The sequence below is a fragment of the Gekko japonicus genome, unplaced genomic scaffold (assembly GCF_001447785.1).
Source record: "Gekko japonicus isolate JY-2015 unplaced genomic scaffold, Gekko_japonicus_V1.1 scaffold388, whole genome shotgun sequence".
Lineage (NCBI taxonomy): Eukaryota > Metazoa > Chordata > Lepidosauria > Squamata > Gekkonidae > Gekko > Gekko japonicus.
The window spans coordinates 799,273-826,996 of NW_015162490.1; the positions used below are offsets into that span (position 1 = coordinate 799,273).

The window sequence follows — 27,724 nt, forward strand, 5'->3', positions numbered from 1 at the left end:
CCGGAGGAGGGCCGTGAGGGGGAAGCTCGGGGAACCAAGGGAGGCAAGATGGCGTCTACGGCGGCCGGGAAGCAGCGAATCCCCAAAGTGGCGAAGGTGGGGAAGGGAGAGGGTCGGGGCGCGCGGAGGGACCCGCGAGGGGGGGGGGGGGCGGGGGGGAGGGGGGGGGGACGGGGAGAGAGTGAGGCCCGCGGCCCGCCCCGCCGTTCGCCTACTTCGGAGCGGGACCTGTCGAACTCGCTTCAAGGGGCTGCGCTTCCGACTGAGCATGCGCAAGCGCGTCCCCCTCGCTCGGAACGGTCTTGTTGCGTCTTTACTCGGGAGCAGTGTTCCCTCTAAGCTGAGTGAGTGTGAGCCAGCTCACAGTTTTTTAGCCTCCGGCTCACACATCTTTATCTTCGCTCAGGAAGGGAGGGCTCCAGAGCAAACTAACTTATGCGGTAGCCAAATCACTCGCTCACAACGCATCTCCAGGGACAGAGGGCAATTCCCCTGGAGAAAGCTGTTGTGGAAGGTGGACTCTGGCTTTTATACCCCTGCTGAGTTCCCTCCCCCAAACTCCGCCCACCTCAGGCTCCACCCACAACATCTCCAGGAATTTCCCAACCCAGAGCTGGCATCCAAGGCACTGTTCCCTCTAAGCTGAGTCAGTGTGAGCCAGCTCACAGTTCTTTGGCCTCCGGCTCACACATTTTTGTCTTCGCTCAGGAAGGAGGGCTCCAAGCAAACTAATTGATGCAGCAGCCAAATCACTGGCTCACGACTTTAATGCCAGTGGCTCAAAAAGTAGAATTTTTGCTCACAAGACTCCACAGGTTAGAGGGAACATTGATTGATCCCAGGTGTGATAAAAACAGTTGTTGTTGTTGTTGTTCAGTCGCACATTTGAGTCAGACTCTTCGTGACCCCGTGGACCAGATCACGCCAGGCCCTCCTGTCTTCCGCCATCCTCTGAAGTTTGCTCAACTTCATGTTCGTTGCATCCATGACACTGTCTAACCATCTGATCCTTTGCCGTCTCCTTCTTTGACCTTCAATCTTTCCCAGCATCAGGGTCTTCTCCAGTAAGTGCTCCCTTCTCATTGGGTGGCCAAAGTATTTGAGCTTCAGCTTCAGTCTCTGGCCTTCCAGGGAACAGTCAGGGTGGATTTCTTTTAGGATTGACTGATTTGATCTTCTTGCAGTCCAAGGAGGGACTCTCAAGAGTCTTCTCCAAGGAGTCCTGCTCTCCTGTGCATCCACATATTGTCTGGAAGGGGCAGCTGAGATTAAAAAATTGGGGTTCACTGTTTGGTTTAGTTAGGGTTGTCACCAGTGTTCCCTCTAAGCTGAGTTAGTGTGAGCTACCTCACAGTTTTTTAGCCTCCGACTCACCTTTTTTTCTTGGCTCAGGAAGGATGGCTCCAGAACAAACTAATTTATGCAGTAGCCAAATCACCTGCTCACAACTTTAGTGCCAGTAGCTCACAATGTAGAATTTTTGCTCACAAGACTCCACAGCTTAGAGGAAACATTGGTTGTCACCAAACCATGAACTGTCCCACTGTACACAGGCTCAGTACTACACTTTGTCACGGACTCTAATCTGGGAGAACCGGGTTTGATTCCCCACTCCTCCACTTGCACTTGGCTGGATGGCCTTGGGCAAGCCATAGTTCTGATAAGAGCTGTCCTTGAAAAAGGGCTGTTTGTGTCAGAGCTCTCTCAGCCCCTCCTGCCTCACAGAGTGTCTGTTGTGGGGAGGGGAAGGGAAAGGAGTTTGTAAGCCGCTCTGAGACACCTTTGGGTAGTGAAGGGCGGGTATAAATCCAATCTCCTCCTCCTCCTTTCAATGGATCAGGGTGGAATTCATAGTTGTCGCTTCCCTATTTTATCCCCACAACAACCCGGGGAGGTAGCATGAGTGCTCCCAGTGAGTTTCATGGCAAAGCTAGAATTTGAATTAGGATTTTCGAAATCCTAGTCTGACATGCTGTCTACAGTCCACTGGCTCTCAAGTCAGTAGGACACTGGCAGTGGTACAATTAATACCTGGATATGTCATTTCCCCCAAAATATTATTATTAAACACTGAGGAAATTGTGCATGAAAGTATGTAAGTTTGGTACTGAAGTGATGCAGGTTCCATTGGATCAGTAAACAACACTGATTAACTCAGTCCCTCCAAATGCTGTCTATCAGGATTCATCATTCATGTAAGATTTACTCTTACCCATGAGGATTTTGTATGTTTCAAGAAACAAACTAAAATTTAAAAAGTCTACAAAGCTGCCTGTAAAAGGTTTTATGTTTACAAACAAGAGCTCCCAAATATGAATAAGCTATAAAAAATAGGAATGGGTGGGGGTGTTCAGTGACGGGGTTCAAAAAAATTAAGCTGCCTATTTCCATTAATAAAGTAATTTTTCCCAATAATTTTGGGAGGGAGCAGAGAGAGAGAGAGTAAATCATATAGAGTTCTTGATGTGACTCTTTTTGTAGAAAAAGCCCAGCAGGAACTCATTAGCATAATTGGCCACACCCAACAGCAGAAACGTATTAGCATATTAGGCCACACCCCTGACAGCACAGGTTATTAGCATATGAGGCCACACCCCTGTGTTACCAGAAGTGTGGTCATCCAGCCACACCCACCTTTTGCTTGTTATTCTGTTTACCTTGTTTGTTGTCAAAACCCAGGGCTTTTTTTGTAGCAGGAACTCCTTTGCATGTTAGGCCACACACCCCTAATGTAGCCAATCCTAATGAGTTTCTGCTGTTGGGTGTGGCCTATTATGCAAATGAGCCCGTGCTGGGCGTGGCCAACTCAGGAGCCAGCCGGAACTCTGTTCCTGTGTGTTCCTGCCCAAAAATAGCCCTGTGTGACTGTATATGCAAATGTGAGCTATTGTACTAAAGCTCTGATTATGAACATAGTTGAGCTCTGATTCTGAAAGATTTAAGTCGTGGTGTGGAGTGCGAGTCAGATGCTCTAGGGCAGTGGTGGCGAACCTATGGCACGGGTGCCAGAGGTGGCACTCAGAGCCCTCTCTGTGGGCACGCGTGCCATCGCCCCAGCCAGGCCCAGACCATCATTAAAGTGTCAAATTCTCTGCCAAATAATTTTAAGTCAATGAAAGCATTTGGGAATTTGGGATTGCTTCCCTTACTTTGTTTGGATCATCTTAAGTTAATGTATGGGTTGTTTTTTCTAAAGTAAAACCTCAGTATTCAGGTTAAATGGCCGTGTTGGCACTTTGCGATAAATAAGTGGGTTTTGGGTCGCAGTTTGGGCACTTGGTCTCTAAAAGGTTCGCCATCACTGATCTAGGGATTCCAGGATTTATTCCAGATAGATCCAGAGTATGAGAATGCTGTTTTGTGATTGGAAGAAGTGGGACTGCCCAGTTTTCAAGTTATGCAAATACTTTATACTATTTTTAAAATAGTTGCATTCAATTATTGTGGCTAAGCACGGTATTTCATGTCAGCTTTTTTTGCTCCTGATGACCGTTCAGAAGAGGCTGTGTCAAAGGAATAAGATCCACCTTTTGATATTAAGGAACAGGCTGGGATAAGCTGAACCAGAGCCTTCTTATTTGATAGACGAATTTTGTATTTTGTGCGTACATTTACACTGCCAAAGTCAACGTTCCCTTTTCCTCAGAAGCCCTGTGAAGGGGGTCAGTGGCCTCTAATAAAATTCCCTACGTCTTCACAGTTCTCAGAATTTGGGGGCAGAGCAGGACAGCGAAATTGATAAAGCCAAAGTAAGTACCTCGTGTGAATATACCCACAAACGTTTAATAGGTAAAGGTAAAGGTTTCCCTTGCTCGAAAGCCAGTCAAATCCAACTCTAGGGGGCGGTGCTCATCTCTGTTTCCAAGCCGAAGAGCCAGCGCTGTCTGAAGACGTTTCCGTGGTCATGTGGCCGGCATGACTAAACGCCAAGGTGCACAGAACGCTGCTACATTCCCACCGAAGCGGTATCTATTTATCTACTTGCAGTTTCTTGCTTTCGAACTGCTAGGTTGGCAGGAGCTGCGGCCAGAGACAGGTGCTCCCTCCGTCACGCGGCACTCGGGTCTCAAACTGCCAAACTACAGACCTTCTGGTCTGCAGTTCAGCATCTTGACCTCTGAGCAAACCAATTTTTCTTGAAAAATTTGAGCCCCGGGTCCCTGTGTTAACATTTACAATTTCTCTCCTGAAAAGCTGTTTATGTCACATGTAATGACACTGACCCGATCACATACCTGAGCACCGATAAAGCCCTTTCAGTGTTCAAAGTGCTTACAGACAGGTGAGGAGCTGTTTCCTGTATTGTCCATTACTTTGCAAGTTCACTTCTGATCGGCAGGAAAACAACTCCAGATTTCAGTGCTACCTCATATTTCTCCTCTCCATTTGTGCAGTTGGTTCTGTGATACCAAGTTTACCCAAAGGGCTTGTTCCCCTCCCTCCCCCAGGTGAAGAACAAAGCACCCGCAGAGGTCCAGATCACAGCGGAGCAGCTCTTAAGGGAAGCCAAGGAAAGGGAGCTTGAGCTTCTTCCCCCGCCTCCTCAGCAGAAGATCACAGATGAAGAAGAGCTGAATGATTACAAACTTCGGAAAAGAAAAGTAAGCATATAGTAAATGTAACAATCAAAGTATATTGACTAATGAATGCAATTTTTATATATATATAAAAAACTTCCCTATTTGCTTATGTCTGGCAGCCAATTGCTTTCTAAATTTGTTTAGGCTGGAACCCTATATGTATACACACACACAATATATGTATACACATACACACACACACACTTCCCTATTTGCTTATGTCTGGCAGCCAATCGCTTTCTAAATTTGTTTAGGCTGGAACCCGTACAGAGGAAAGGAGATCTGCAGTTACAGGAAGAGCTGCTTCAGGGGAGCATCTTTCTGTGTTCAGTTGGAGATAAGAACAGAAGGAAAGCTTTGCTGGATGAGGCCAGTGGTCCCTCTAGACCAGCATTCTGTCTCTCACAGTGGCTAGCCAGTTCCTCTGGAGGGCCAGGCATAGAGGCTGAGACCTTCCCCTGATGTTGCCTCCTGGCACTGGGATTCAAAGAATGGCTGCCCCTGAACATGGAGGTTCCCTTTAGTCACCATGGCTAGTTGTCAGTGATAGACCTATCCTGCATGAATTTCTTTGCTCCCCTTTTAAAACTGTCTGTGCCGGTGTCCATCACTCTGGTAGTGAAGTCCACATTTTATTCACACATGTAAAGAAGTATTTCCTTTTGTCTGTTTTGAATCTACTGCTCATCGACTTCGTTAGATTCCCTTGAGTGCTAGTGTTTTGGGAGAGTGAGAAAAGTTATCTTTGTCAACTCTTTCTTTTCTAAACTGAAAAGTCCCAGACTCTTCAGCCTTTCCTCATAGGGAAGGTGCTCCAACTCCCTAATTTTCTTGGGCCCCGGTCAGACAGCAAAGTTGCCGCGGGAGAGGCACGGAAGGTGGGCGGATTATCCGGGCGCGATCACATCCCAACATCTGGGAAGTGGAGCGCACCCGTGGCTTACCGCCGACAATGCGCATTTAAAAACTAGTACCTCCAAGGTACTAGTAAACGTTTGCCATGGGCTGCCTCCAGACGCCCGTGGTGTGATCGTGCTGGCGCACGGCATTCCCCTCCAGTCCCTCGTTTACCCACTGGCGCTGAGGGAAGGACCTGTGCTGCTTACGTCTGATCGCGTAATCGTGGATCAAACTGCGCCGGGGCAATTAGCCATGCCTCCCCCCTGCGATATCCGGCCCGTGTGCCCGGGGCCTTAGTTGCCTTTCTCTGTACTCTTTCTAGTGCTGTGCAATGTTCCCTCTAGCTGAGTTTGTGTGAGCTAGCTCAGTTTTTTAGCTTCTGGCGCACACATTTTTGTCTTGGCTTAGGAAGGATGGCTCCAGAGCAAACTAATTTGTGTAGTAGCCAAATCAATTGCTCACAACTTTAATGCCATTAGCTCACGAAGTAGAATTTTTGCTCACAAGACTCCACAGCTTAGAGGGAGCATTGGGTGTTACTATAATAAGCAAGGCTTCAGATGACCGGGGCATATATAAAACTTACAAAGCAAAACTTTCCGGGAGGCTTGTTTTGGACTTTAGCGTTAATTATGCTAGATGTTTATATAATTTGCACTGTAGCTCCTGAGGCCTCTCCTCAAAAGAACCCCCAAGTTTAAAAAAGATTGGAACAGGGGGTCCAATTCTATGGACACCCAAAGAAGGTGCCCCATTCCTCCATTGTTTCTAATAGGGGGAAAATAGCAAGGCAATACAAGCCCAGCAGAATGTCTCAGAGAATCTCTGCAGTAAAAATGAAATTGGGGGGCTTTTTTGCAAGCCCTAGAGGAGGGAACTGAAAGTTAACTTTGTAGCCCTTTAAACCTCTCTGCCACCAGCTATTGGGTATAGCCAAATATACCTGAAAAAAGCCGGAAAGAATTGGCTTTATTCGGGATTAGCTCTACCAGGGGTGGCCACGTGCAAGCTCTTTTACACATATTGTGCGGCTCCCGGCAGAGTAGCTGGGGAAGTGAAGGGGAGGCATGCCTCCCTGATCAGTCTTCCCTTCCCCAGACAGTGTTCCCCTCCATGGGTAGGCTTGGGGGTGGCAGAGAAAGAAAGAAATTTTAACTTTAAATATGTTCTCAAAGCCCCACCCCCTGACTGGCTTGGAGAAGGCATTTGTCTCTTTAAATCCCTTCTCCAAATCAAGCCAACTGATGTGGGGGTGGGGGGGAAGGAATGGAGAACACATTTGAAGTTAAAGCTGCATTCTTTCCACCTCTCCCGTCCTTCTTCCCTCCCCATTTATTTGCTTGCTTGCTTGCTTTCCCCCCCCCCCCCCAGGCAAATAAATATCATTAGCAAATAAATAAGTATCATTGGACAAAAAAAATCATTATCAATATCTGTTTTTACCCCTTTTGTTTTTATTTTTGGCAGTCTCATTTAATGTTAATATAAAGCAAATTTGCATATTTTCCAGTAAAAACGTGTGTGTGGTATCTGTTCATCTCTTGTGACTCTCAAACATCTGACGATTATTCTATGTGGCTCTTACGTTAAGCAAGTTTGGCCACCCCTGAACTATACCAATAGCTGGTCGGATTCTCTGTTATTTATTTGGCTTAACTAATACCCCAAAAATACCAGTAAGGCATTTTTTCGGGGGGGTGGGTTTTGGCTCAGATACAGCCATATGCACACCCCTAATGGCAGTTAGGAAGGTGGGGTTGGAGACCGGGGGGGGGGGGACTTCCGGGGGGGGGGGATTTCCAAATTGTCTCCCCACCCCCACAGTTCTGTGCAGGCCTCCAGCTTGTTTACTGTACTTTATAATTTTCTACAGAAAAGCTGTTCCTAGAACTGTAATGAAAGTTGCCCAACAAGCCTGGAGAAAAATATCCAGTCTCTTTAATAGAGCGGTGACAGGCAGCTGAAGCATTTCATCACAGGGTGGTAAATGACACCCTGTGAAGCCTCACCAGGAAGGTGGGGTTGGAGACCGGGGGGGGGGGACTTCCGGTGAGGTGGGATTTCCAAATTGTCTCCCCACCACCACAGTTCTTTGCAGGCCTCCAGCTTGTTTACTGTACTTTATAATTTTCTACAGAAAAGCTGTTCCTAGAACTGTAATGAAAGTTGCCCAACAAGCCTGGAGAAAAATATCCAGTCTCTTTAATAGAGCGGTGACAGGCAGCTGAAGCATTTCATCACAGGGTGGTAAATGACACCCTGTGAAGCCTCACCTAAAGGGACAGAACATCTCCCCCCCCCCCCCCCTTTGGGCAGGTTGTCTGCCCTACTGTAGTTCTTCAGTGCACGGAGTTCTGTCTTTAACCCTGAACATAGAATATCAGATTTCTTATAGCTCTTCATTTAATTTAAACTTTACTTCTCAGTTTAACTTTTTTCCTTAGACTTTTGAAGATAATATACGGAAAAATCGGACTGTTATCAGTAACTGGATCAAGTACGCACAATGGGAGGAAAGCCTCAAAGAAGTACAAAGGTAATCAATCAAAGAGCCTTCAGCTACATGAACAATTATCACCACCGCCCCTGATTCGTGTGCCGTACACTTTAATTGGAACCACATTTTGCCAGTGTGGTGTGTTGGTTAAGAGCAGCAGACTCTAATCTGGAGATCTGGGTTTGATTCTCCGCTCTTTCTCCATATGAAGCCTGCTGGGTGGCTTTGGGCCAGTCACAGTTCTCTCAGGGCTCTCTCAGCCCTACCTACCTCACAGGGTGCCTGTTGTGGGTAGCAGAAGGGAAGGTAGAGAAAAGCGGGGTATAAAAACCAACTCTTCCGCTGCTGCTTTCAGGTCTCGTTCCATTTACGAGCGTGCTCTAGATGTGGACTACCGAAATGTCACCCTTTGGCTGAAGTACGCGGAGATGGAAATGAAGAACCGTCAGGTGAACCATGCCCGAAATATTTGGGATCGCGCTATCACTACCCTACCAAGGGTCAACCAGTTCTGGTAAGCAGAGAGTCTTTTACCATTTCTAAAACAGTTGTTTAGCATGAGAAGGCCTGATCTTGTTTTCCTTGTGTCGTGGGTAGTTACACCTCTGTCCCCAAACCCCTCAAAGGTATATATATTTTTAATAGCATTATTGAAAAGCGTATGGGTTTTTCTGTCGACGGCAGTTTTCCGGGAAAGGGTCATGGCTCGTACACTGATTTTGCTTGGGTGTCACAAGAATCCCGAACAGGAATCCGGGCTCTCAAGCAGTGTTCCCTCTAAGCTGAGTGAGTGTGAGCTAGCTCACAGTTTTTTAGCCTCCGGCTCACACATTTTTGTATTAGCTCAGAAAGGAGGGCCCCAGAACAAACTAATTTATGCAGTAGCCAAATCGCTGGCTCACAACTTCAATGCCAGTCGCTCACAAAGTAGAATTCTTGCTCACAAGATTCCACAGCTTGGAGGGAACATTGCTCAAGTACAATATGGAAGCCTTCAAGATCTGAGGAAATATAAGTAGTAATATATCAAACAAATGTTGGAAATGTAAAAAAATAGAAGATTCTTTTTACCATATGTGGTGGACATGTGATGAGGCTAAAAAATTTTGGCATGAAATCCATGCGGAGATGGAGAAAATTGTGAAATGTAAATTTAAGAAAGAACCTGAAATACTACTTTTGGGACTTAAAATGGAAGAAGTTAACATAGCAAAAAGGACTTTGATGTGGCACATGATCACAACTGCTAGAGTGACTTATGCTCCATGCTGGAAGCAATTGAAAACCCCAGAAATTGGGGAGTGGAGAAAAAAATTACTTTTTATGGTTGAAATGGACAAAATGACAAGGAAGCTTAAGAATCAAGAAGCAGAAGAATTTTTCGCAGATTGGAAAGACTTTAAAGAATATTTAGAGAAATATTGGGATGTAAAAAACAACTTACTTTGCTTTGATAATAATTAGAAGAAAAGTGTTTAGAAACAAGTGTAAAAAATATGTTACCTCTGTAGGCTTTTTAAGTACCGAGTAAGAAGGTAAAGGGGGAAATATATGTTTGGGCTGGAGGTTGGAGCACTGTGGGAAGTCAGAAGGGGTGGGGAAACAGGAGAAAAGGATGTAGGATAGCTAAAAATGTGATATATGTTTGACCTATTAATATATCCTACTAAAAAAAAGATCTGAGGAACTTAAGTGAATTTATTTTCTAAATTATCTAATCATAAATGGATACAGATTGAGGTAGGGTTGCCGTGTCGGTCTGAAGCAGCCGAACAAAGTTTGAGTCCAGTGGCACCTTTTAAGACCCACAAGGTTCTATTCAAGGTGTGAGCTTCCGTGTGCACGCACACAAAAGCGTATCCCTTAAATAGGATTTTGTTGGTCTTAAAGGTGCCAGTTGGCCTCAGGCTTTATAAATGGATTCAGTTATTTTTTGCAAGTTTAAAAGCATGGCATTCATTAGCTGGGTGACACGGCACGAGTCTCTCTTACACGGCTTTTCTCGGGAAAGGTACAAATATACTTACATGGAAGAGATGCTGGGAAACGTCGCGGGAGCCCGCCAGGTGTTCGAGCGGTGGATGGAATGGCAGCCCGAGGAACAGTCGTGGCATTCCTACATCAACTTCGAGCTGCGATACAAGGAGGTGGACAGAGCGCGCACCATTTATGAGAGATATATCCTTTTAAGGGTGCTCACGCCCAGGCCGTGCTTTGCACCTTTTAGCTTCATTTTTTAAAAATATGTTTGTGAGAAACCTGTATACACTTCTACCAGTAAGGAGGGGACATTTCCTGCGGGAGCGCACAGGAGCGGAGCTCCGGCAGTAAGGAGCCCAGGGGGCAGGCACATCCAACAAGCCCCGCCCCCTGCTCCCAGCAGCCCTCAGTCAGAGCAAGAAGCAGCCAGGTCAGTTGCAGAGCCTCCCTCCCCCTGCTTGCCCGCGCTGAGGTGCAGAGCCTGGGGAAGGCCTCCAGAACCCCACCACCCGCCTTTCCCGGCACCTGTGAGGTGGCGGTGGTGGCAGGGGCTTGATTGGGGGGGGCCATGGGGCAGATCTGCGTGTCTCCCCCCTCCCCCATAGCTGGCAATCCAAAACAGTCCAGTGGAGCCTGAGTGGTGGGTGTTGCCTTCTGACACACTTCCAGTGATGTCAGGGGGTGTGGCATATGCAAATGAGGTATGCTAATGAGTTATGCTAATGAGCTCCTGCACCTCTTTTTCTACAAAATGACCCCTGCCAGCAAGTAACAAGTGGAGCCCGCCTTAGATCTTTTGTTAAAAGCATCTAATAATAACTTTGACACCGGGGATGTTTGATGCAGAGAAGCTAGATTTGCTTCCATGTCAGATTTCCACACACCCAAAACGATCCTGTGTGGTGTAATGCTTTGAGCTCAGAAGACCTGAGTTCAAATTCCTACTCTGCTAATATGAAGTGCACTGGGTGACCTTGGGCCAGTCCCACATACTCTGCCTAACACACCTGCGAAGATAAAAGAGAGAAGAAGCATGTATGTTGCTTTGGGTTTCCTAGAGAAAGGGCAGGATAAAATGTGATATCTGTATAGATAGATGGAGAAGGGTGGTCGCGGGGGGTTGGGGATCGTGGTTTAGAAATACAATGGGGCTATTTGTATGTACCACTCTTGCTACAGTCTGAGATGTTTGTGTCTGTCTCCTTGCTGTGTGTCTGTGGGGGCCAAGGTTGCTGCATCTGTGATTGGCTGGGTGGGGGGAACCGCATTACTGTTAGACATAGTAATGATGCCTTAGTAGCCAGTTATTCTCAGAAAAGCAGGACTGTAATGAATCACTTAGTCATTTGGATTTCTTTAACACATTCTACTCGTAATTGTGCATCCTGATGTTAAGAACTGGATCAAGTATGCCCGTTTTGAAGAAAAGCACGGTTATTTTGCCCATGCAAGGAAAGTCTTTGAGAGAGCCGTGGAGTTTTTTGGAGAAGACCATATGGACGAACATCTATATGTAGCTTTTGCCAAATTTGAAGAGAACCAGAAAGAGGTAATTTTTTGTTTGCTGATTAACAGGTACATTTCTGACTGCTAGAGCAAACCCTACTTTTCCCAGTCCAACGCTAGAGCCAGTTTGGGGTAGTGGTTAAGTGTGCGGACTCTAATCTGGGAGAACCGGGTTGGATTCCCCACTCCTCCACTTGCACCTGCTGATGTGACCTTGGGTCAGTCACAAGCTCTGGCACAGCTGTTCCTGAAAGAGCAGTTTGTGTCAGAGTTATCTCAGCCCCACCCACCTCACAGGGTGTCTGTTGTGGGGAGGGGAAGGGAAAGGAGTTTGTAAGCCGCTCTGGGACTCCAAGTGAAGGGCGGGGTATAAATCCAATCTCCTCCTCTTCTTCTTCTTTATTATAAATTAATCACATTACAGCAAATGTGTCCTTGAAAATATGTTGTGTATGCATACAGTATACACAGAAATTATCCTTCTGGCACTCTATTTGCTACCGGGGAAGAGCAGAGGACATGTACAAATATCGCTATTCTTTTTTCGTTTACAATGACACAACTGGATTAAAGCTAAAAGGATGTTGTTGGTGTGAATGCATGCAAAAGGAAATTCCAAATCTGTTTGACACTTAAAATAGGAATATGGAACATGAGAAGTATGAATCAAGGTGAACGCGAAATCAGTAAACAAGAAATAGAGCATTTGAACATTGCAATCCTGGGAGTGAGTGAACTAAAGCGGACCAGATTAGGACATTTTCATTCAGAAGTGTTTATTCAGGGAATGACAAAGAAGAAACAGAGTTGCTCAAATAGTGAGGTGAGGTGTAGCACAGTCAGTTGGGGGGGGGGTGAATGCAAAATCTGACTGAATAATGTCCATCAAACTTTATGGGAAGCCTATCAATGTAAACATCATTCAAGTATACACCTCAGCTACAGATGCTGAAGAGGAAGAAATTGAAAGTTCTTGTGCAAGTGTCCAGGAAGAAATTGATTACACACCTGAAAAAAGATGTGCTGATAATCTTTTGTATGTGACTGGAGTGCAAAAGTAGGAAACAAAGTAGAATCAAACATTGTTGGAAAATTTGGGCTAGGAGCACAAAATCAAGTAGGAGACCGACTCATAGAATTCTGTGAGGACAAATTGTTCATTGTGAACACGTTTCAGGCAACCAGGCAGGTGATTTTATACGTGAACATCACCGGATGGCCATTACAGAAATCAAATAGATTACATAATCAGAAGCAGAAGGTGGAGAAGCTGTATTTTGTCTGCTAAAATAAGACCAGGAACTGATTGTGGTATACAGGGCATGAATTCTTAATATCAGAAATCAGAATAAAGCTGAAGAAAAATGCCAAAAGATTCATGGTGCCCAAATACACAATAAACAACATTCCCGGGGAGTTTAAAGACCATGTAAACAACAGATTTACATTACTATGTTCAAGTGAACATGAACTGGAAGAACTATGGGTTGAAACCAGAGATATTATCAAGGGAGAATACACAAAGACTATTCCCGTAGGCAGAAGAAATGAAAAGCCTTGATAGATGACTAATAAAACTCTTAAAATTGCTAAACATAGACAAGAAGCAGAAGGTGACAGAAATAGAATCAGAAGTCTAAATGCAGCATTTCAGCCACTGGCACATCGAGACAAAGTAAACTATTATAATAACCAGTGTAAAGAAATAGAAGAGAACAACAGAAGAGGAAGAACAAGAGATGTGTTCCACAGTATCCAAGAAATCAAAGTGAAATTTAAGGCATGGTTTGACTTTAAACATGGTAGCACATTAACTGAACTGGACAAAATAAAAAAGATGGGAACAATACACTGAAGAACTAGCTAGAAGAGATAAAAGGATGACAGATTCCTTCCAAGAAAAATCTTTTGAAGAAGAATCTGCACTTTTAGAAAGTGAAGTGAAAGCTGCACTGAGCGCAATTGGGAGAAACAGTCACCAGGAATTGAGCTATTTCAAGCCGCAGAAACAGAGTCCATCAGAATATTAAGAATATACCAACAAATATGGAAAACAAAACAGTGCCCTACAGACTGGAAACACTCAATCTACATTTCAATTCCAAAAAAGGAGATGTCAAAGACTACAGCAACTATCAACCTGAACTCTCCCTAAAAGCTGAAATGACTCCCTAGAAGCTGAAATGACTATTGTACTTCAGTCACATTATGGGAAGACAAGAGTCACTTGAAAATATAATAATGCTATGAAAAATTGAAGGGAGCAGGAAAAGAGGAAGACCCAGCATGAGATGGATTGAGATTGCAGAGGTAAGGGAAGCCACAACCTTCAGTTTGCAAGTCCTGAGCAAGGCTGTTAATGAGAGGACGTTTTAGAGGTCCTTAATTCATAGGATTGTTATACGCTGGAAGTGACTTGATAGGACGTAACACATCCAGAATGCTGTAGATAGTATTACATTAAATTCTTCATACTATAGTTTTTGAGTGAGTAAAAAACACGTCTTTAAAAGCATTTCAATCAAAGAACGAAATAATATACTCCACTGGAGTTTTTTTTCCAGTATCCAGTTTTTCTGTTGGAAAAATGTTAAAAACTTTGCAAGCACTTTGTTCCAAAACTTTTCCAGGTCGTCACATCCCTAGACTGGTAACAAGAGTCAGTTGCCCTTTCGAAGAAGTCGATTAGCTAGGCAGATCAGACTTTGCGAAGTGGCTGAGGGAATGGGTCTTCCCAGTGATATAAAAACGTACGACACATACTGAATCAAGGAGCTGGCCTTAGCCTGCTTGTGTCTGGTTCTCCAGGTTTCACACAGAGACCTTTTCCAGGCCCTGCATCCTGCCCTTGAATTAGAGACAGCAGAAATTGACCTTGCAGTGTGTGTGTAGGGTCCGCACACAAGCAGAAAGGTGGCATCCGGAGAACACCACTGTATGCAACTAAGGAGAAATTGACCGTGTATAAGACCGCAGATTCTCCTCATTTAATTTAATTTATTTGATTTATATACTGCCCTCCCCGCGAATGGGCTCAGGGCAGTTTACAGCAATCTCAATACAATACCACTAAAGCAACAATTAAATAACAATTAAAACAGTAAAACAGTAAAATAAAATACCGTGCAAACGAGCTAGTTCTGATGTCAATTCAGCAATACTGATATTAAGATCCAGGCCACTGATGTCAGTTCAGCAGTACCAATGTTAAGAACCAGGCCACTGGAGGGGAAGAAGAAGAAGAAGAGATTGGATTTATCCCCCACCCTTCACTACCCAAAGGTGTCTCAGAGTGGCTTACAAACTCCTTTCCCTTCTCCTTCCCACAACAGACACCCTGTGAGGTAGGTGAGGCTGAGAGAACTCTTGACAGAAACTGCTCTTTTTCAAGAACAGCTGTGTCAGAGTTATGGCTTGCCCAAGGTCATCCAGCTAGGTACAAGTGGAGGAGAGGGGAATCAAACCCGGTTCTCCCAGATTAGAGTCCGCGCACTTAACCACTACACCAAACTGGCTCACATAGCCAGGAAGGAAACTGGAGATAGCCAGGAAGGAAAAGGGACGTCAACCGAAAGCCTGGTGGAAGAGCTCCATCTTGCAGGCCCTGCGGAACTGCAATAGGTCCCGCAGGGCCCTGATCTCGTAGGGGAGCCCATTCCCCCAGGCGGGGGCCAGGGCCGAGGCTAGTCGGACGCCCCTGGGGCCGGGGACTGCTAGAAAATGTTGAGTCGTAGACCTCAGTGTCCTGAGCCATTGCTTTTTTTTTCAGTTCGAAAGGGTGAGGGTGATCTACAAATACGCCTTGGACCGAATCCCGAAGCACGAGGCCCAGGAGCTGTTCAAAAATTACACCATCTTTGAAAAGAAATTTGGGGACCGGAGGGGCATCGAGGACATAATTGTCAGCAAGAGGAGATTCCAGTATGAGGAGGAGGTGAAGGTGAGTGCCCACGGGAGGTTTTCCAGCCCAGATGGTGGATCTCCTGCAGTCCCAGCAGAACGTTGGGCGGTCATTCGAAATCCTCATCGACACACTGCAGTTTGTTTGTTTTAAATCCCACCCAGGAGATCAGGGCTGTATACGTGATTCTTTCCTTTTCCCCGTTTTATGCTCACAACATCCTTGCAAGGTAGATAGGGCAAGGCTGAGAGAGGGTAGGATAGGATAAAGTTTTATTTACGGCCAAAGCCAGCAATTTACATTTGAAACACTACAAATTTAGTAGTAAAAAACACCTATGAGTAAAGGTAAAAAGGCTTAACAGAACAGTAAAATGCATTATAACATACATAATAAATTCCTTAGGAGGTAGATGGTTAACAATAAAACAATTAACATTTAGCTTGCTGTGTTATTATAGATTTTCTAATTCTTAAAACACTCCATCCAAATCTAGCCACTTGGTGTGTTACCTCCGAGTGCCTATCTGAGAGGAGGTTTTTCATAATACGGGCTCTTTGCCTACTGGTTAGAGGTAAGAACTTGGGGAATGACAGAGATTTCCGGAGATTATTATAGGCCTCACAGTAGAACATAACATGTTCTAGATTTTCAGTGCCTACATTACAGTAGGGGCATATGCGTTCCTCGAATGGGATTTGCTTATACTTTCCCTCTGTATTCGCTAAGGGAAGAGCATCCCAGCGCATAAGTGTAAATGTTCTCCTATATTCGTGCTTTGACAGATGGTAAAAATAGGCCATAGGAGTTACTCTGTTGATAGGGTCAAGATGTGCCATTTCTCTGTTCTACCTATATCGTTCTGCCTATCAATATCCGTAATCCTCTGTTTTATCATTTCTCTAGCTTTGTCATAGGCAAGGGAACACAGGTATTGTTTTGTGAAGCCAAAATAAGGGAGTTTCTCCTCTATAGCCTTAAGCCAGGGGGGTATAAAGGTGTAATATTAAACGTAATGGCCAGTTAGCCTTGGGTGAGTGGGGGGTAATTATTTATTTATTTCATTTATACCCCGCCCTCCCCGCATGCGGGCTCAGGGCGGCTTACACGGCACAACAGTGCAGTAAATATAATACATTAAAACAATTTGGCACACAGGTGCAATAAAATTACATAGTTATTCACATTAAAACACAATACGATCTTACCGGATGCATCGATAGTTAAAAATATAACTGCCTGTGAGGCTAACAGAAAAGGGGGGGGGTGCCGTAAGCTAAGATGTCCCCAGTTGGCTAATCAGCCACCCCGACGGCGCTGCTCTGCAGGGTACGGTGGTGGTAATAGTGGTGGCGGCGGCTCCTACTCAAAAGCCTGGCGGAAGAGCTCCGTCTTACAGGCCCTGCGGAACTGTAAGAGGTCCCGCAGGGCCCTGATCTCCTCTGGGAGCTCATTCTAGCTCATACGGCGGCAAAGATGGGTTTTTAAGTGCATGGGCAAAGCTCAATAAAATCTGCAACCCTTCCTCTGGCTGGAACAAACTGAACGATATGAATAGACTCTGTGGGGAGAATGTTACAGAATAAAGACAGATTGAGAAAGTTTGTTCAACTTGAATAGATACTGCAGAAATCATTTTTCGTTGGGACACAATTTAGTTTATCGAAGCTCGGAACCTTCGTGTATTTAACACACACTATCCGGAACCCACTATAACATTTAAAGTCCCGTGGGGGGCACCTTTAAGCCCAACAAAGGTTTATTCAAGGTGTGAGCTTTCGCACACTTTTTCAAATACACCGGAGACTCAAGTACACAGGACCCACTATGCAGACGATACCCAGCCCTACCGTTTGGTTTTCACTTGTTTACCAAGATGCTGTTGACATTCTGAACTGGTACTTGGAGTCAGTAATGGGCTGGACGAGGGTGAACAAGCTGAAACTTAGTCCTGACACGACAGAGGTTTTCTGGGCTAGTAGAAGAAAGGCAGACCAGGGACTGGAGATCTCTCCTGTTTTGGATGGGGTTACACCTCCCATGAAAAGCCAGGTCCACAGCTTGGGAGTGGCTACTTGACCCAGCAGTCGTCTTAGGAAACCAGGTGGCCAATGTTCCCTGTAAGCTGTGGAGTCTTGTGAGCAGGAATTCTACTTTGTGAGCTGCTGGCATTAAAGTTGTGAGCGAGCCGTTTGGCTGCTGCATCCATTAGTTTGCTCTGGAACCCTCCTTCCTGAGCTAAGGCAAAGATGTGTGAGCTGGAGGCTAAAAAACAGTGAGCTAGCTCAGACTAACTCAGCTTAGAGGGAACACTGCAGGTGGCTCTAGCGGTTCAGAATACTTTTGCCCAGCTTCGGTTGGTGCATCAGCTGTGCCAGTCAGATCTAGCAGCGGCGATCCATGCCTTAGTTACATCCAGATTGAACTGTTGCAATGCACTCTACTTGGGCCACCCTTGAAGAGTGTTCAGAAGCCGCAGCTAGTGCAGAATGCTGCAGCTCGACTGCTGGTCAGGGCCAGCTCTTGGGAGTATGTGGCTGTGATGTTTCAGCAGTTACATGGCTTGGGACCTGGGTCATCTGAAGGACCGTTTCCTCCCATATATTGCTGCACAGAAATTAAGACCACAGGGAGAGGCCCTCCCGACTCCCCCACCCCTTAAGAAGCTAGCCTGGTAGCAACACGAGAGGAGGGAGGCTACCTGTGGCTGGGCTGCTGGTCGCCAGCCAGATTAATGGCCCAAGACCGGGGCTGGTGGCTCGCCCACATTTCAGACAAGGAGCCTGGTCAGCATGACACCTGCCTTGTCTGTTCCGCTACCTAGGAAGTGCTCCCTTGCCGGTTGCTGTTAATAGTATATAGTTAATAAAGTGGCCCTTGTTTTGATCCGGGCCTTTTTGGTTGCAGCCCCACAGTTATAAAACGATGTCCCCCGGGGAGGTGTGCCTGGCCCACCTGACTTTATGTCTTACAGGAGACAGTTGAAGAGGGTCTCATTTAGGACTGCATTTGATTAGTTTGGTGGCAGTCTTAAATTGTGGTTTTAAATTCTAGTTTTCTATTATTGTTATTTTATTTGTATCGTAAGCCGCCTTCTGTAAGGTAGAAAGGTGGCCAACAGATGCTGTAAATAAATGCACAAAACCCCGATTACAGCCGTGCCAAGATGCTGTGGACCAGAACTCTTGGTCCTGTCCTGGCATTTGTTGGAACTCATACACTCTTAATCAGGGCTGCCTAAAAGCCTCGGCTGCTTAGAGCGATGGAACTTGGGACACAGCAGCGCTGATTCCTCCAACCGAATGCTGTTAACGCAGAGGGGAAAGCCCCAGAACCGTGCTTCCATTGCACTCGGCATGCCTCTCATTTGAGAGGAACTGAGGTGCTGCACTCTCCTTTGCCTTTCTGAAGCTCTCCTGCATCCTTCCCAAAGGCCAATCCACATAACTACGACGCCTGGTTCGATTACTTGCGGCTCGTGGAAAGCGACGCCGATCCCGATGCCGTACGTGAAGTCTACGAAAGAGCCATTGCCAACGTTCCTCCGATCCAAGAAAAGAGACACTGGAAGAGGTATATCTACCTGTGGATCAACTACGCGCTGTATGAAGAGCTAGAGGCGAAGGTAAAAAAATGTGATGCGTGCTCTCGCTGTCTGATGATCAGGGGGACAGAGCAGGCCTCCCCCCCCCTTTTTTTTAGGAACTCCCGCATCCTTTCCAATAGGTCTTTCCCGGGAAGCGGAATGTTCAGATGGTGCCTCTTTGCATATTCGTCCTCCGATATCGGCCTGTAATAATGGTTCGTACACGTGACCAGAACGCTCTCATGAGTAGGGGAAATCCCAGGGAAGCTTAGCTGCTCCGTAATAATGCCGTGTCAGTTTCCCACCAGGCAGTCCCACAGTGTTCCTTGCTCTGGCGGGGCTTTTGACCGGTGCCTGCCGCTCGCAGTTTTAGCCTTTTTAATCTAAATGTCGTTAAGCAAGAAGACAAGTCAGAGCTCTAAGAAGAAGGGGGCACGGCTAGCGCTGGGTTGCGTCCTGTGGGTCCCTTCCGCCAGCGGTGGCACTTTCTTCCAGTGCAAGTGGCGCAGGCAGTTAAATGCCTGCTCAGTAACATCACTCGAGCAGCCACTATGGCTGTTCGAGTACCACCGCGGTCGAGGTGAGCTCTCGACCCTCGTCCCAGCTCCCGCCCACCCAGCGATTTGAAAGCAACTTAATTGCAAGTAGATATATGGGTACCCACCCTTAGTAGGGTGGGGGGCACCCTGCCTAGCGTGGTGGTTGAAGACGACGGAAGACGGCGGCAGCGGCAAGGCAGCGGCTCCGGTGTGGATGGCGTGGCGTGGTGATGCGGCGATGACGGCGAGCGGGCGCGACTGGAGGAGCGATCCCTAGTGGCTGGGAGATGAAACATCGAGTGACCGCCGTCAAGGAAAGGGCGCGCGATGACGTCGAGCGCCGGCACAGTGGAACCGGAAAGAACGTTGCTGGGGCCGGAAGGAGGCGGGAGTCGCGCACCTCAAGAGAGAGAGTTACCACCAAAAGCGCAGAAGAGAGCACCCCGCCAGAAAAACCGCCAATACCTGAGCCAACAGAAAAAGAAGAACAACACCAACCACCACCATAGGGGTGCCGTAGGTCACCCCACCCCGTACAAATATGTGGCCCTAGTTAGGGAATAAAATGGTGACTAGCACCGACCTGTAAGCCGCTCAGAGACCTCCTAGACAGGGGGTTTGAGCGGGATATAAAGTCGAATATTAAATAAAAAGGAACCTTCCCCTGACACAGGATACTCTTGCATCAGGAAAAGGCCCCTTCTGCTGGAGGGAAATGTCCCCATGAGCGGAATGGATCTGTGAGATTCCTCCTGCTGGGAGCTTGGCATCATTTCTGCAGGAGTGTTCCGTTTGCACTCATCTGGAAGCCTCCATTCTGACTGTGTGACCTGTGATATTTTGCCCCTCAGGATCCAGAGCGGACGAGGCAAGTGTACCAAGCCTGCATCGAACTCATTCCTCACAAAAAGGTAAGGTCTCAGTCCCAATGCTAAAGGTTAAATATGGCAAAAGACCCATTTGTAGCACTGGAATAAGTTAGTTGTAGCCGAGGCATCCAGTTTCTTTCCAGAGGACTTGTTAAACGTGCATAGGATTGAAAAACAAGCTCTGTTGGAAGCAGTGGGGTTTGATAGGCATACCTCGCTTAGTCACAACTCCTAACTTAGAGAGCCACTTTGGCGTAGTGGTTAAGAGCAGCAGACTCTGGAGAAGTAGGTTTGATTCCCCACGCCTCCACATGCAGCTGCTGGGTGACCTTGGGTCAGTCACAAGTTCTCCCTCTGAGGCGGAGGACATCTGCATGGGTTATTCCCACCGTGCCTTCCTCTTGGCTCACTGAAAGGACTGAATGTGGTGTTTGGTGTGAGCCTTGGCTCACCAACTCTGGGTTGGGGAATCCCTGGATATTTGGGGGTGGAGCCTGGGGAGGGTGGGTTTAGGGAGGGGAGGGAGCCCAGTGGGGTATAATTCCATACAGTCCACTCTGTGGGTCAGTCACAGTTCTCTCAGAGCTGTTCTCTCAAGAGCAGTTTCTGTCAGAGCTCTCTCAGCCCCACCTACCTCACAGGGTGTCTGTTGTGGGGAGAAGAAGGGAAAGGAGATTGTAAGCCGCTCTGAGACTCCGAGTGAAGAGCGGGGTGTAAATCCAGCTCCTCTCCTCCTCCTCCTCCAGCTGTCATGCAGACTTTTGCTCTTTGGTTTAGCTCATCTAAATCTGACAAAAAACCTTATGCCATTTCCCTTTTCAGTTTACATTTGCCAAAATGTGGCTGCTGTATGCTCAGTTTGAAATAAGGCAGAAGAATCTCCAGCTTGCCAGGAGAGCATTGGTAAGTCAAAGAGAGTGACTGTACCTTTGAGCGAGGAACAGTACACTTTTGTCTGGAATAGTTGTCCCTTAGAGTACACCGCTTTGGGGGGGGGGGTGTTGCGCATGGAGGAAGGGGATGCTCACCTAGCCAGCTAGATCAGCCTCAGATCCACATAAACGTTGTTGCGTATACAAGTCATTCTCCTGGAGGATCTTTTTAAAACGACTACTGCTCTTTGCGTACCAGGAATTAGCTGAAGGTCACGTGAATACTGTCACCGTAGCCCTGCCGTTTTGTACAGGTATAAGGTGCTGCTGCAGTTCTCCACGGTTTGCCAAGAAGACACCATTAGGATTTTGTTGCAGGCTGCCAATGTTAAGATTAGGCGACACTCCCCCTTATCAGATACCTCTGATGCCCTTGTGCCCAGGGAAGAACAGTGGTGGTTTTGTAAACTGAAGAGAAATAGTTCTAACAGTGTGTCAGACTCCTGGTCAATTGACTCTCCCAACAACACTCTCTTTGGCAGTGATTTGTTTATTGAGATAGAGACATGATCCAGAGCTTTACTGTGTTAGAACTAATGATTTTGACAGGTGCCAATCAGTGTTCCCTCTAAGCTGAGTTAGTGTGAGCTAGCTCACAGTTTTTTAGCCTCTGGCTCACAGATTTTTGTCTTAGCTCAGGAAGGATGGCTCCAGAGCAAACTAATTTATGCAGCAGCCAAATCGCTTACTCACAACTTTAATGTCAGGAGCTCACCAAGTAGAATTTTTGCTCACAGGACTCCACAGCTTAGAGGGAGCCTTGGTGCCAATACAGATATAGGTGATTCAAACAGGTCCCCTGTACCCACAGCCAATCACGCATCACAATCGTCCCACCTAGCCGTTGGCATCCCTACCTCTCTCTCTGGGAAATAGATGATCCCGTTATCTACAAGCACAAGCAGGCACCAAAAGCTTCAGGGTCGTTCCTCTGGGAGAGAGGAAGGTGTCTTTTAGGAATAGTTACAGCTTCTAAAAGCGAAAGGCCATGCACACATCCTTCACTCCCCTCCGCTCAGGAGTTTCCCTCCCAGCAGCCTCCATGGCAAGCTGAGCAGAGCGAGGTTTGACCTTCACCTGTGTCCTAGATGAACAAGGCTCAGTCCCTATTTTCCTTTCTCAATCCAGTCATGGAAAGGGCTACCCAGGCCCAGTCAGCGTCTCTCACTGCTAGGACCTCACTCCACACTGACTTTTTCTCAGAAGGGATTGTCTTCCTCGCCATTGGCCCTGGAACACCTGTCTCTGTGGGGGGTCTGCCTGTTATCACGCTGCCCTGGAAGCCAACTCTTGACGCTTCCCTAGAGATTTTAGTTTTCGGTTTCCTCTGCATGCTTATGGCTGGGTCCAGTAGCCCTTTGGGGGTCCTTTTGTTCTATTCCCCAGCAGACCTTGTTTCCCAAGGCGGTGTGTCTCCTCCGTGCATGGCAGCATTTACCCTTCTTAGGCTAACGGTGGGGTGGAGGGTGGGTTAAGGGTCCATCTGTCACCTAAAGCGGATTTTAAAAAAAACAACCACTGTCTGGTGGCCAGTGTTGAGCAGGGTTTTGAATCCCCTCTTGCCAGGGAGCCTCTGTGGGCAAATGTCCAAAGAACAAGCTCTTCAAAGGCTACATCGAGCTGGAGCTGCAGCTGCGGGAGTTTGACCGGTGCCGGAAGCTCTACGAGAAGTTTCTGGAGTTTGCCCCGGAAAACTGCACCTCCTGGATCAAGTTTGCCGAGCTGGAAACCATCCTGGGAGACGTGGACAGAGCCAGAGCCATCTACGAACTGGCCATCGGCCAGCCAAGACTGGACATGCCGGAGGTAATACACAGCAGGGCCACTCTGTACAGAGATTTTGGTATGATCCAGAAGTCACGTGTCGTATTTTGCTAATATGGAAATTACACATACGAGGAGTCGTCTGAAGGTGAAGCAGATCCGTGTGCAGAAACGTTCTTTTCCAGGATCAGCTCATGTTTATGTAGACGGCTCATAATAAGCACTTTTCGCAGAACTGTTTTGTGCCTTAGAAACCAACTCTTCCCTCCTCCTAGGTTCTCTGGAAGTCTTACATCGACTTTGAGATTGAACAGGAGGAGTACGAGAACACGAGAAATCTTTACCGGCGATTGCTTCAGAGGACGCAGCATGTCAAGGTACACGTGTGCTGAGGCAGAGCCGGACTCTCTTCTAGCTGCAGTGATGGAAGCTCTCAGGCATTTAAATGGGTCCAGGGCAGGCTGCAATTTATGCCATGTTCAGAGGGGAGCTGTGCTGGCCTGCAACAGAGCTGTTAGGTTCAAGTCCAGGAGAAGAAGAGATTGGATTTATACCCCGCCCTTCACTTGGAGTCTCAGAGCGGCTGACAAACTCCTTCCCCTTCCCCTCCCCACAACAGACACCCTGTGAGGTAGGCGAGGCTGAGAGAGCTCTTTTGAGGACTGTCCTTGAGAGAACAGCTCTGACAGAACTATGGCTTGCCCAAGGTCACATCAGCAGCTGCAAGTGGAGGAGTGGGGAATCAAACCTGGTTCTCCCAGATTAGAGTCCGCACACTTAACCACTACACCAAACTGGCTCTCTAAGGAGCACCTGAGAGACCAGCAGGATTGGGAAGGTAGTGCTGTTGTTCACTGAGAGGCACATTACATTCTTTTGCCCAGTGCTGCTTTTGTAAAGCTGGGGGGGAGGGGGGGATTCAAAACTGAAATGCAGATAGAGGTCTGTTCTAAATACATGAATTCAGTGGTCGAAATGAACTTGGGTCCAGAGAACAGTAGGTCACCTTTAGTTAAGTTTCGCTTGTCTCATTTCCATAAAGATGTGCGTTGATTATTGCTGTGAAAAGCTCAGTGCCACCAGCTTTGCTTCAGAACAGCTGGCAATACATTCCATGTCCAGTGTTCTTCTTAAAAACCCCTCCCTGGCAGTCTTGAAGCAGCAGCTGGACAAACCCTTGTCAGGGATGCTCTAGGCCAGTGATGGCGAACCTTTTAGAGACCGAGTGCCCAAACTGTGACCCAAAACCCACTTATTTATCGCAAAGTGCCAATACGGCAATTTAACCTGAATACTGAGGTTTTACTTTAGAAAAAACAACTCAAACATTAACTTAAGATGATCCAAACAAAGTAAGGAAAGCAATCCCAAATGCTTTCATTGACTTAAAACTATTTGGCAGAGAATTCCACACTTTAATGATGGTCTGGGCCTGGCTGGGGCGATGGCATGTGTGCCCACAGAGAGGGCTCTGAGTGCCGCCTCTGGCACCCGTGCCATAGGTTCGCCACCACTGCTCTAGGCTGATCCCGCATTGAGCAGGGGGTGGGAGTAGACGGCCTGTAGGGCCCCTCCCAACTCTGAGAGTCCATGATTCTGTATGATTCTAAGAAAAAAAAACCCTGGGAAAGAGGAGGGCATTAAAGCATTGGTCTCCTGCTGCCGCGTCAGCTGATTTGGTGCAATTTCTCTGTTTCGCCTTAGGTGTGGATCAGTTTTGCTCAGTTCGAGCTCTCAGCAGGGAAAGACGATAGTTTGTCACGGTGCAGGCAGATCTACGAAGAGGCCAATAAGACCATGCGAAACTGCGAGGAGAAAGAGGAGAGGCTTATGCTTCTGGAATCCTGGAGGAACTTTGAAGAGGAGTTTGGGACAGAATCCAGCAAAGAGCGGGTGGATAAACTCATGCCAGAGAAAGTCAAGAAGCGGAGGAAGCTTCAGGCCGAAGATGGGGTAAGAGGACCCACGCCGGAAAGCTAGCCATCGCTGGTGGGCAGTGGGTTTCCAAGAGTGCAGCGGGGGATGTTATGAAACTGGATCTAGAACGAGGTCCCAAAAGTGACAGTGTGAGAAGGTACCCGTATTTTTCCTGCCAGTGGGTGCTTGCCCCTGCAAACTAAGCATTAGATAAATAAGGAATAAAAGTTAGCTATGGTTTCTATGAAGCTTTGGCTTCCACCATTATTAGTTTAGCTTGCCAGTTGTACTGAAGGACAAAGAAAGACCTCAGCATCGACTCTGGGCCTCTGATGCAGCTGGGAGTATCCAGCAGTGAAGCTCATCTTCGTGTGAACTCACAAAATAACTTTTTCACACCACACATGATTAACAGATGAAACCAGCTGCCAGAAAGTGTTATGTCAACCGCAAGTTTAGGTGTTTTTTTTAAAAAAGGAAATTAGACCAATTAAAGGTTGGGAAATCTGTCAACAGGTATTAGCCTTGTTGACTCAGACCTCTGTGCTCAGAAGCAGTGGGCTGCTCAATACCAGTCACCAAGAGAGAGGCTGTGGCTTCCGTGGCCTGACGGCAGGCTTCTCAGGGGCATCCGGTGGGCCTCTGTGGGAAACAAGAAGCTGTGCTGATGGGCATTCTTGGGCGGGATTCCTGTAGGGCTGCACGTTGGAAGTGGCACGTATAGCATCCTCTGGAGAAAAGGGGGGGGGGCTCAACCCAAGGTATGACTATGAACCAAATAGGGCTAAGCTAAACCATATATATGAAAAAGTATAAATATTTATTAAGGTGTACACGTGTTAAAACTTTCCTGATTTAAAATTGCTTTATCTAAGATCAGACTGTAAAAGCTTGTCCACTGTACATACAAATGATGGGTAAAAACTTTACAACCAAAGACCATACGTGTTTCGGCCCCTAAGGGCCTTCCTCAGTGGTCACTATTATCTATATATTCTAGACACACATTTATTTATTTAATTTTATTTATACCCTGCCCTCCCCGCATGCGGGCTCAGGGCGGCTTACAACCATATGGCACAAAGTGCAATAAAATACAATAAAACAGTTTAAAACAATTTATACGTGGGCCACGCCCAAGGATCCCACGTGACTAAAACCCTCTCTCCATATTGCACATACCCTTTTCATTCAAAGACCTGTTACAGAATTCTAATATCCATATAATTAAACCAGATGTTGTTTCCTGGTCTACTTATAACTGGACTCCTGGTATTAGTGATGGGCCATAGGTATAGCCTTATCACCACCCCAACTTATTCTGGTAACAGCAATTTTGTAGGTCTGAATGTGCGTCCCTCCACCTGGTTTAATTATATGGATATTAGAATTCTGTAACAGGTCTTTGAATGTGTGTCTAGAATATATAGATAATAGTGACCACTGAGGAAGGCCCTTAGGGGCCGAAACGCGTTTGGTCTTTGGTTGTAAAGTTTTTACCCATCATTTGTATGTATAGTGGACAAGCTTTTACAGTCTGATTTTAGACAAAGCAATTTTTAATCAGGAAACTTTTAACACGTGTACACCTTAATAAATATTTGTACTTTTTCATATATATGGTTTCGCTTAGACCTATTTGGTTCATATGTATAGCGTCCTCTCCCATAATTATGCTGTCATCTGATTGGTGTTCCGGTACATTACCGAGGTTTCCAGTTTGAAAAAACCCCTAAAAACAAGTTCTATACTAGAACACATAGGTTTCTTAACAAGAACATAAAAGCTCCCTGCACTCAGGAGAGAGGTTCAGCCTTGCCCTCTCCTTGCCGTGTGAGTTTTCTGGTTTTTCTTTTCTGTGTGTGTATGTGGGGGGGGAGCCCACAGCAGCAGTTAATGATCTTGAGCTGGGCCCTCTGGATCCATTCTGCTTTTGTTGGGGGGGGGGGGGGCCTTCTAACAGAGGGCTCTAACTCATTGCTGAGAAAACGTCTCTTTTCAAATGCCTCTTAAAAACCCTTTTGCTCGTGCAGCAATAACCGTAAATATTCAGGAAAGAGGGAAACAAACACGAGGGATAGAAATGTTGATGTACCTCTCTCTCTCTCTCTCTCTAGTCTGATGCCGGCTGGGAAGAATATTACGATTACATTTTCCCGGAGGATGCTGCCAATCAGCCCAACCTCAAACTGCTCGCGATGGCAAAACTCTGGAAAAAGCAGCAACAAGACGATGACCCAGAGAGAGATCCGGACAAGGACGTCGATGAAAGCAGTCCCTAATAATGTTCCCTTGGAATTCCTGCCGTTTGTTTTGTACAGTAGCCCTTGTGGGCAAATGCAATAAATGTTTACAAAAAAGTGTGCATTGTTGGTCACATTTGGAACAGGAGCTTCTGCCATTAGCATGTGAGTGGAAAGCATTGCAAACTCTTTGCTGTTGCCCCTGCTTGGCTGGTCTGCTGGCTCCTCGGGCTTAAGAGGAGTGACGCGTAAACCAGCTGGCTCTGGAGGACTGCCCCCGGCTGCCCAAGTGCCACTTGGACTTCCAAACCCGCTTCCCCCCCCCCCACGTGAACCTGTCCCACAAGTGCTTACACAAAGTTTTTACTTATGTTTTTTTTCATTATAAGCATTTTTCCATTGCAAATTTATTTCATTATTGCGCTTTGTAGAATATTCACTTTATTTCCATTGGTTGCAATTAGAAAATGTATTTCTGAATGCAACTTTTCCCTCACCCAGAGAGGGGCT

General features: G+C 46.7%; 1 protein-coding gene across 1 annotated transcript; it reads left to right on the plus strand.

The window, feature by feature from the left end:
- Nucleotides 1-27,292, plus strand: CRNKL1 (crooked neck pre-mRNA splicing factor 1). Its single transcript, XM_015406001.1, has 14 exons — nt 1-96; nt 4,449-4,601; nt 7,925-8,016; nt 8,333-8,491; nt 9,989-10,155; nt 11,328-11,506; nt 15,233-15,403; nt 18,798-18,989; nt 20,341-20,400; nt 21,181-21,261; nt 22,857-23,096; nt 23,330-23,431; nt 24,759-25,007; nt 27,089-27,292. The coding sequence occupies exons 1-14, from the start codon at nt 49-51 to the stop codon at nt 27,251-27,253; spliced, it is 2,058 nt and encodes a 685-aa protein (XP_015261487.1). The 5' UTR covers nt 1-48; the 3' UTR covers nt 27,254-27,292.
- Nucleotides 27,293-27,724: the final 432 nt, after the last annotated feature.

Excerpts from the sequence above, each read along its gene's own strand:
- CRNKL1 (XM_015406001.1), top strand. The coding sequence starts at position 49 with ATGGCGTCTACGGCGGCCGGGAAGCAGCGAATCCCCAAAGTGGCGAAG. Across the intron at positions 8,492-9,988 it reads CCAAGGGTCAACCAGTTCTG|GTACAAATATACTTACATGG; the intron begins GTAAGCAGAGAG and ends TTCTCGGGAAAG. Across the intron at positions 20,401-21,180 it reads AACTCATTCCTCACAAAAAG|TTTACATTTGCCAAAATGTG; the intron begins GTAAGGTCTCAG and ends TTCCCTTTTCAG.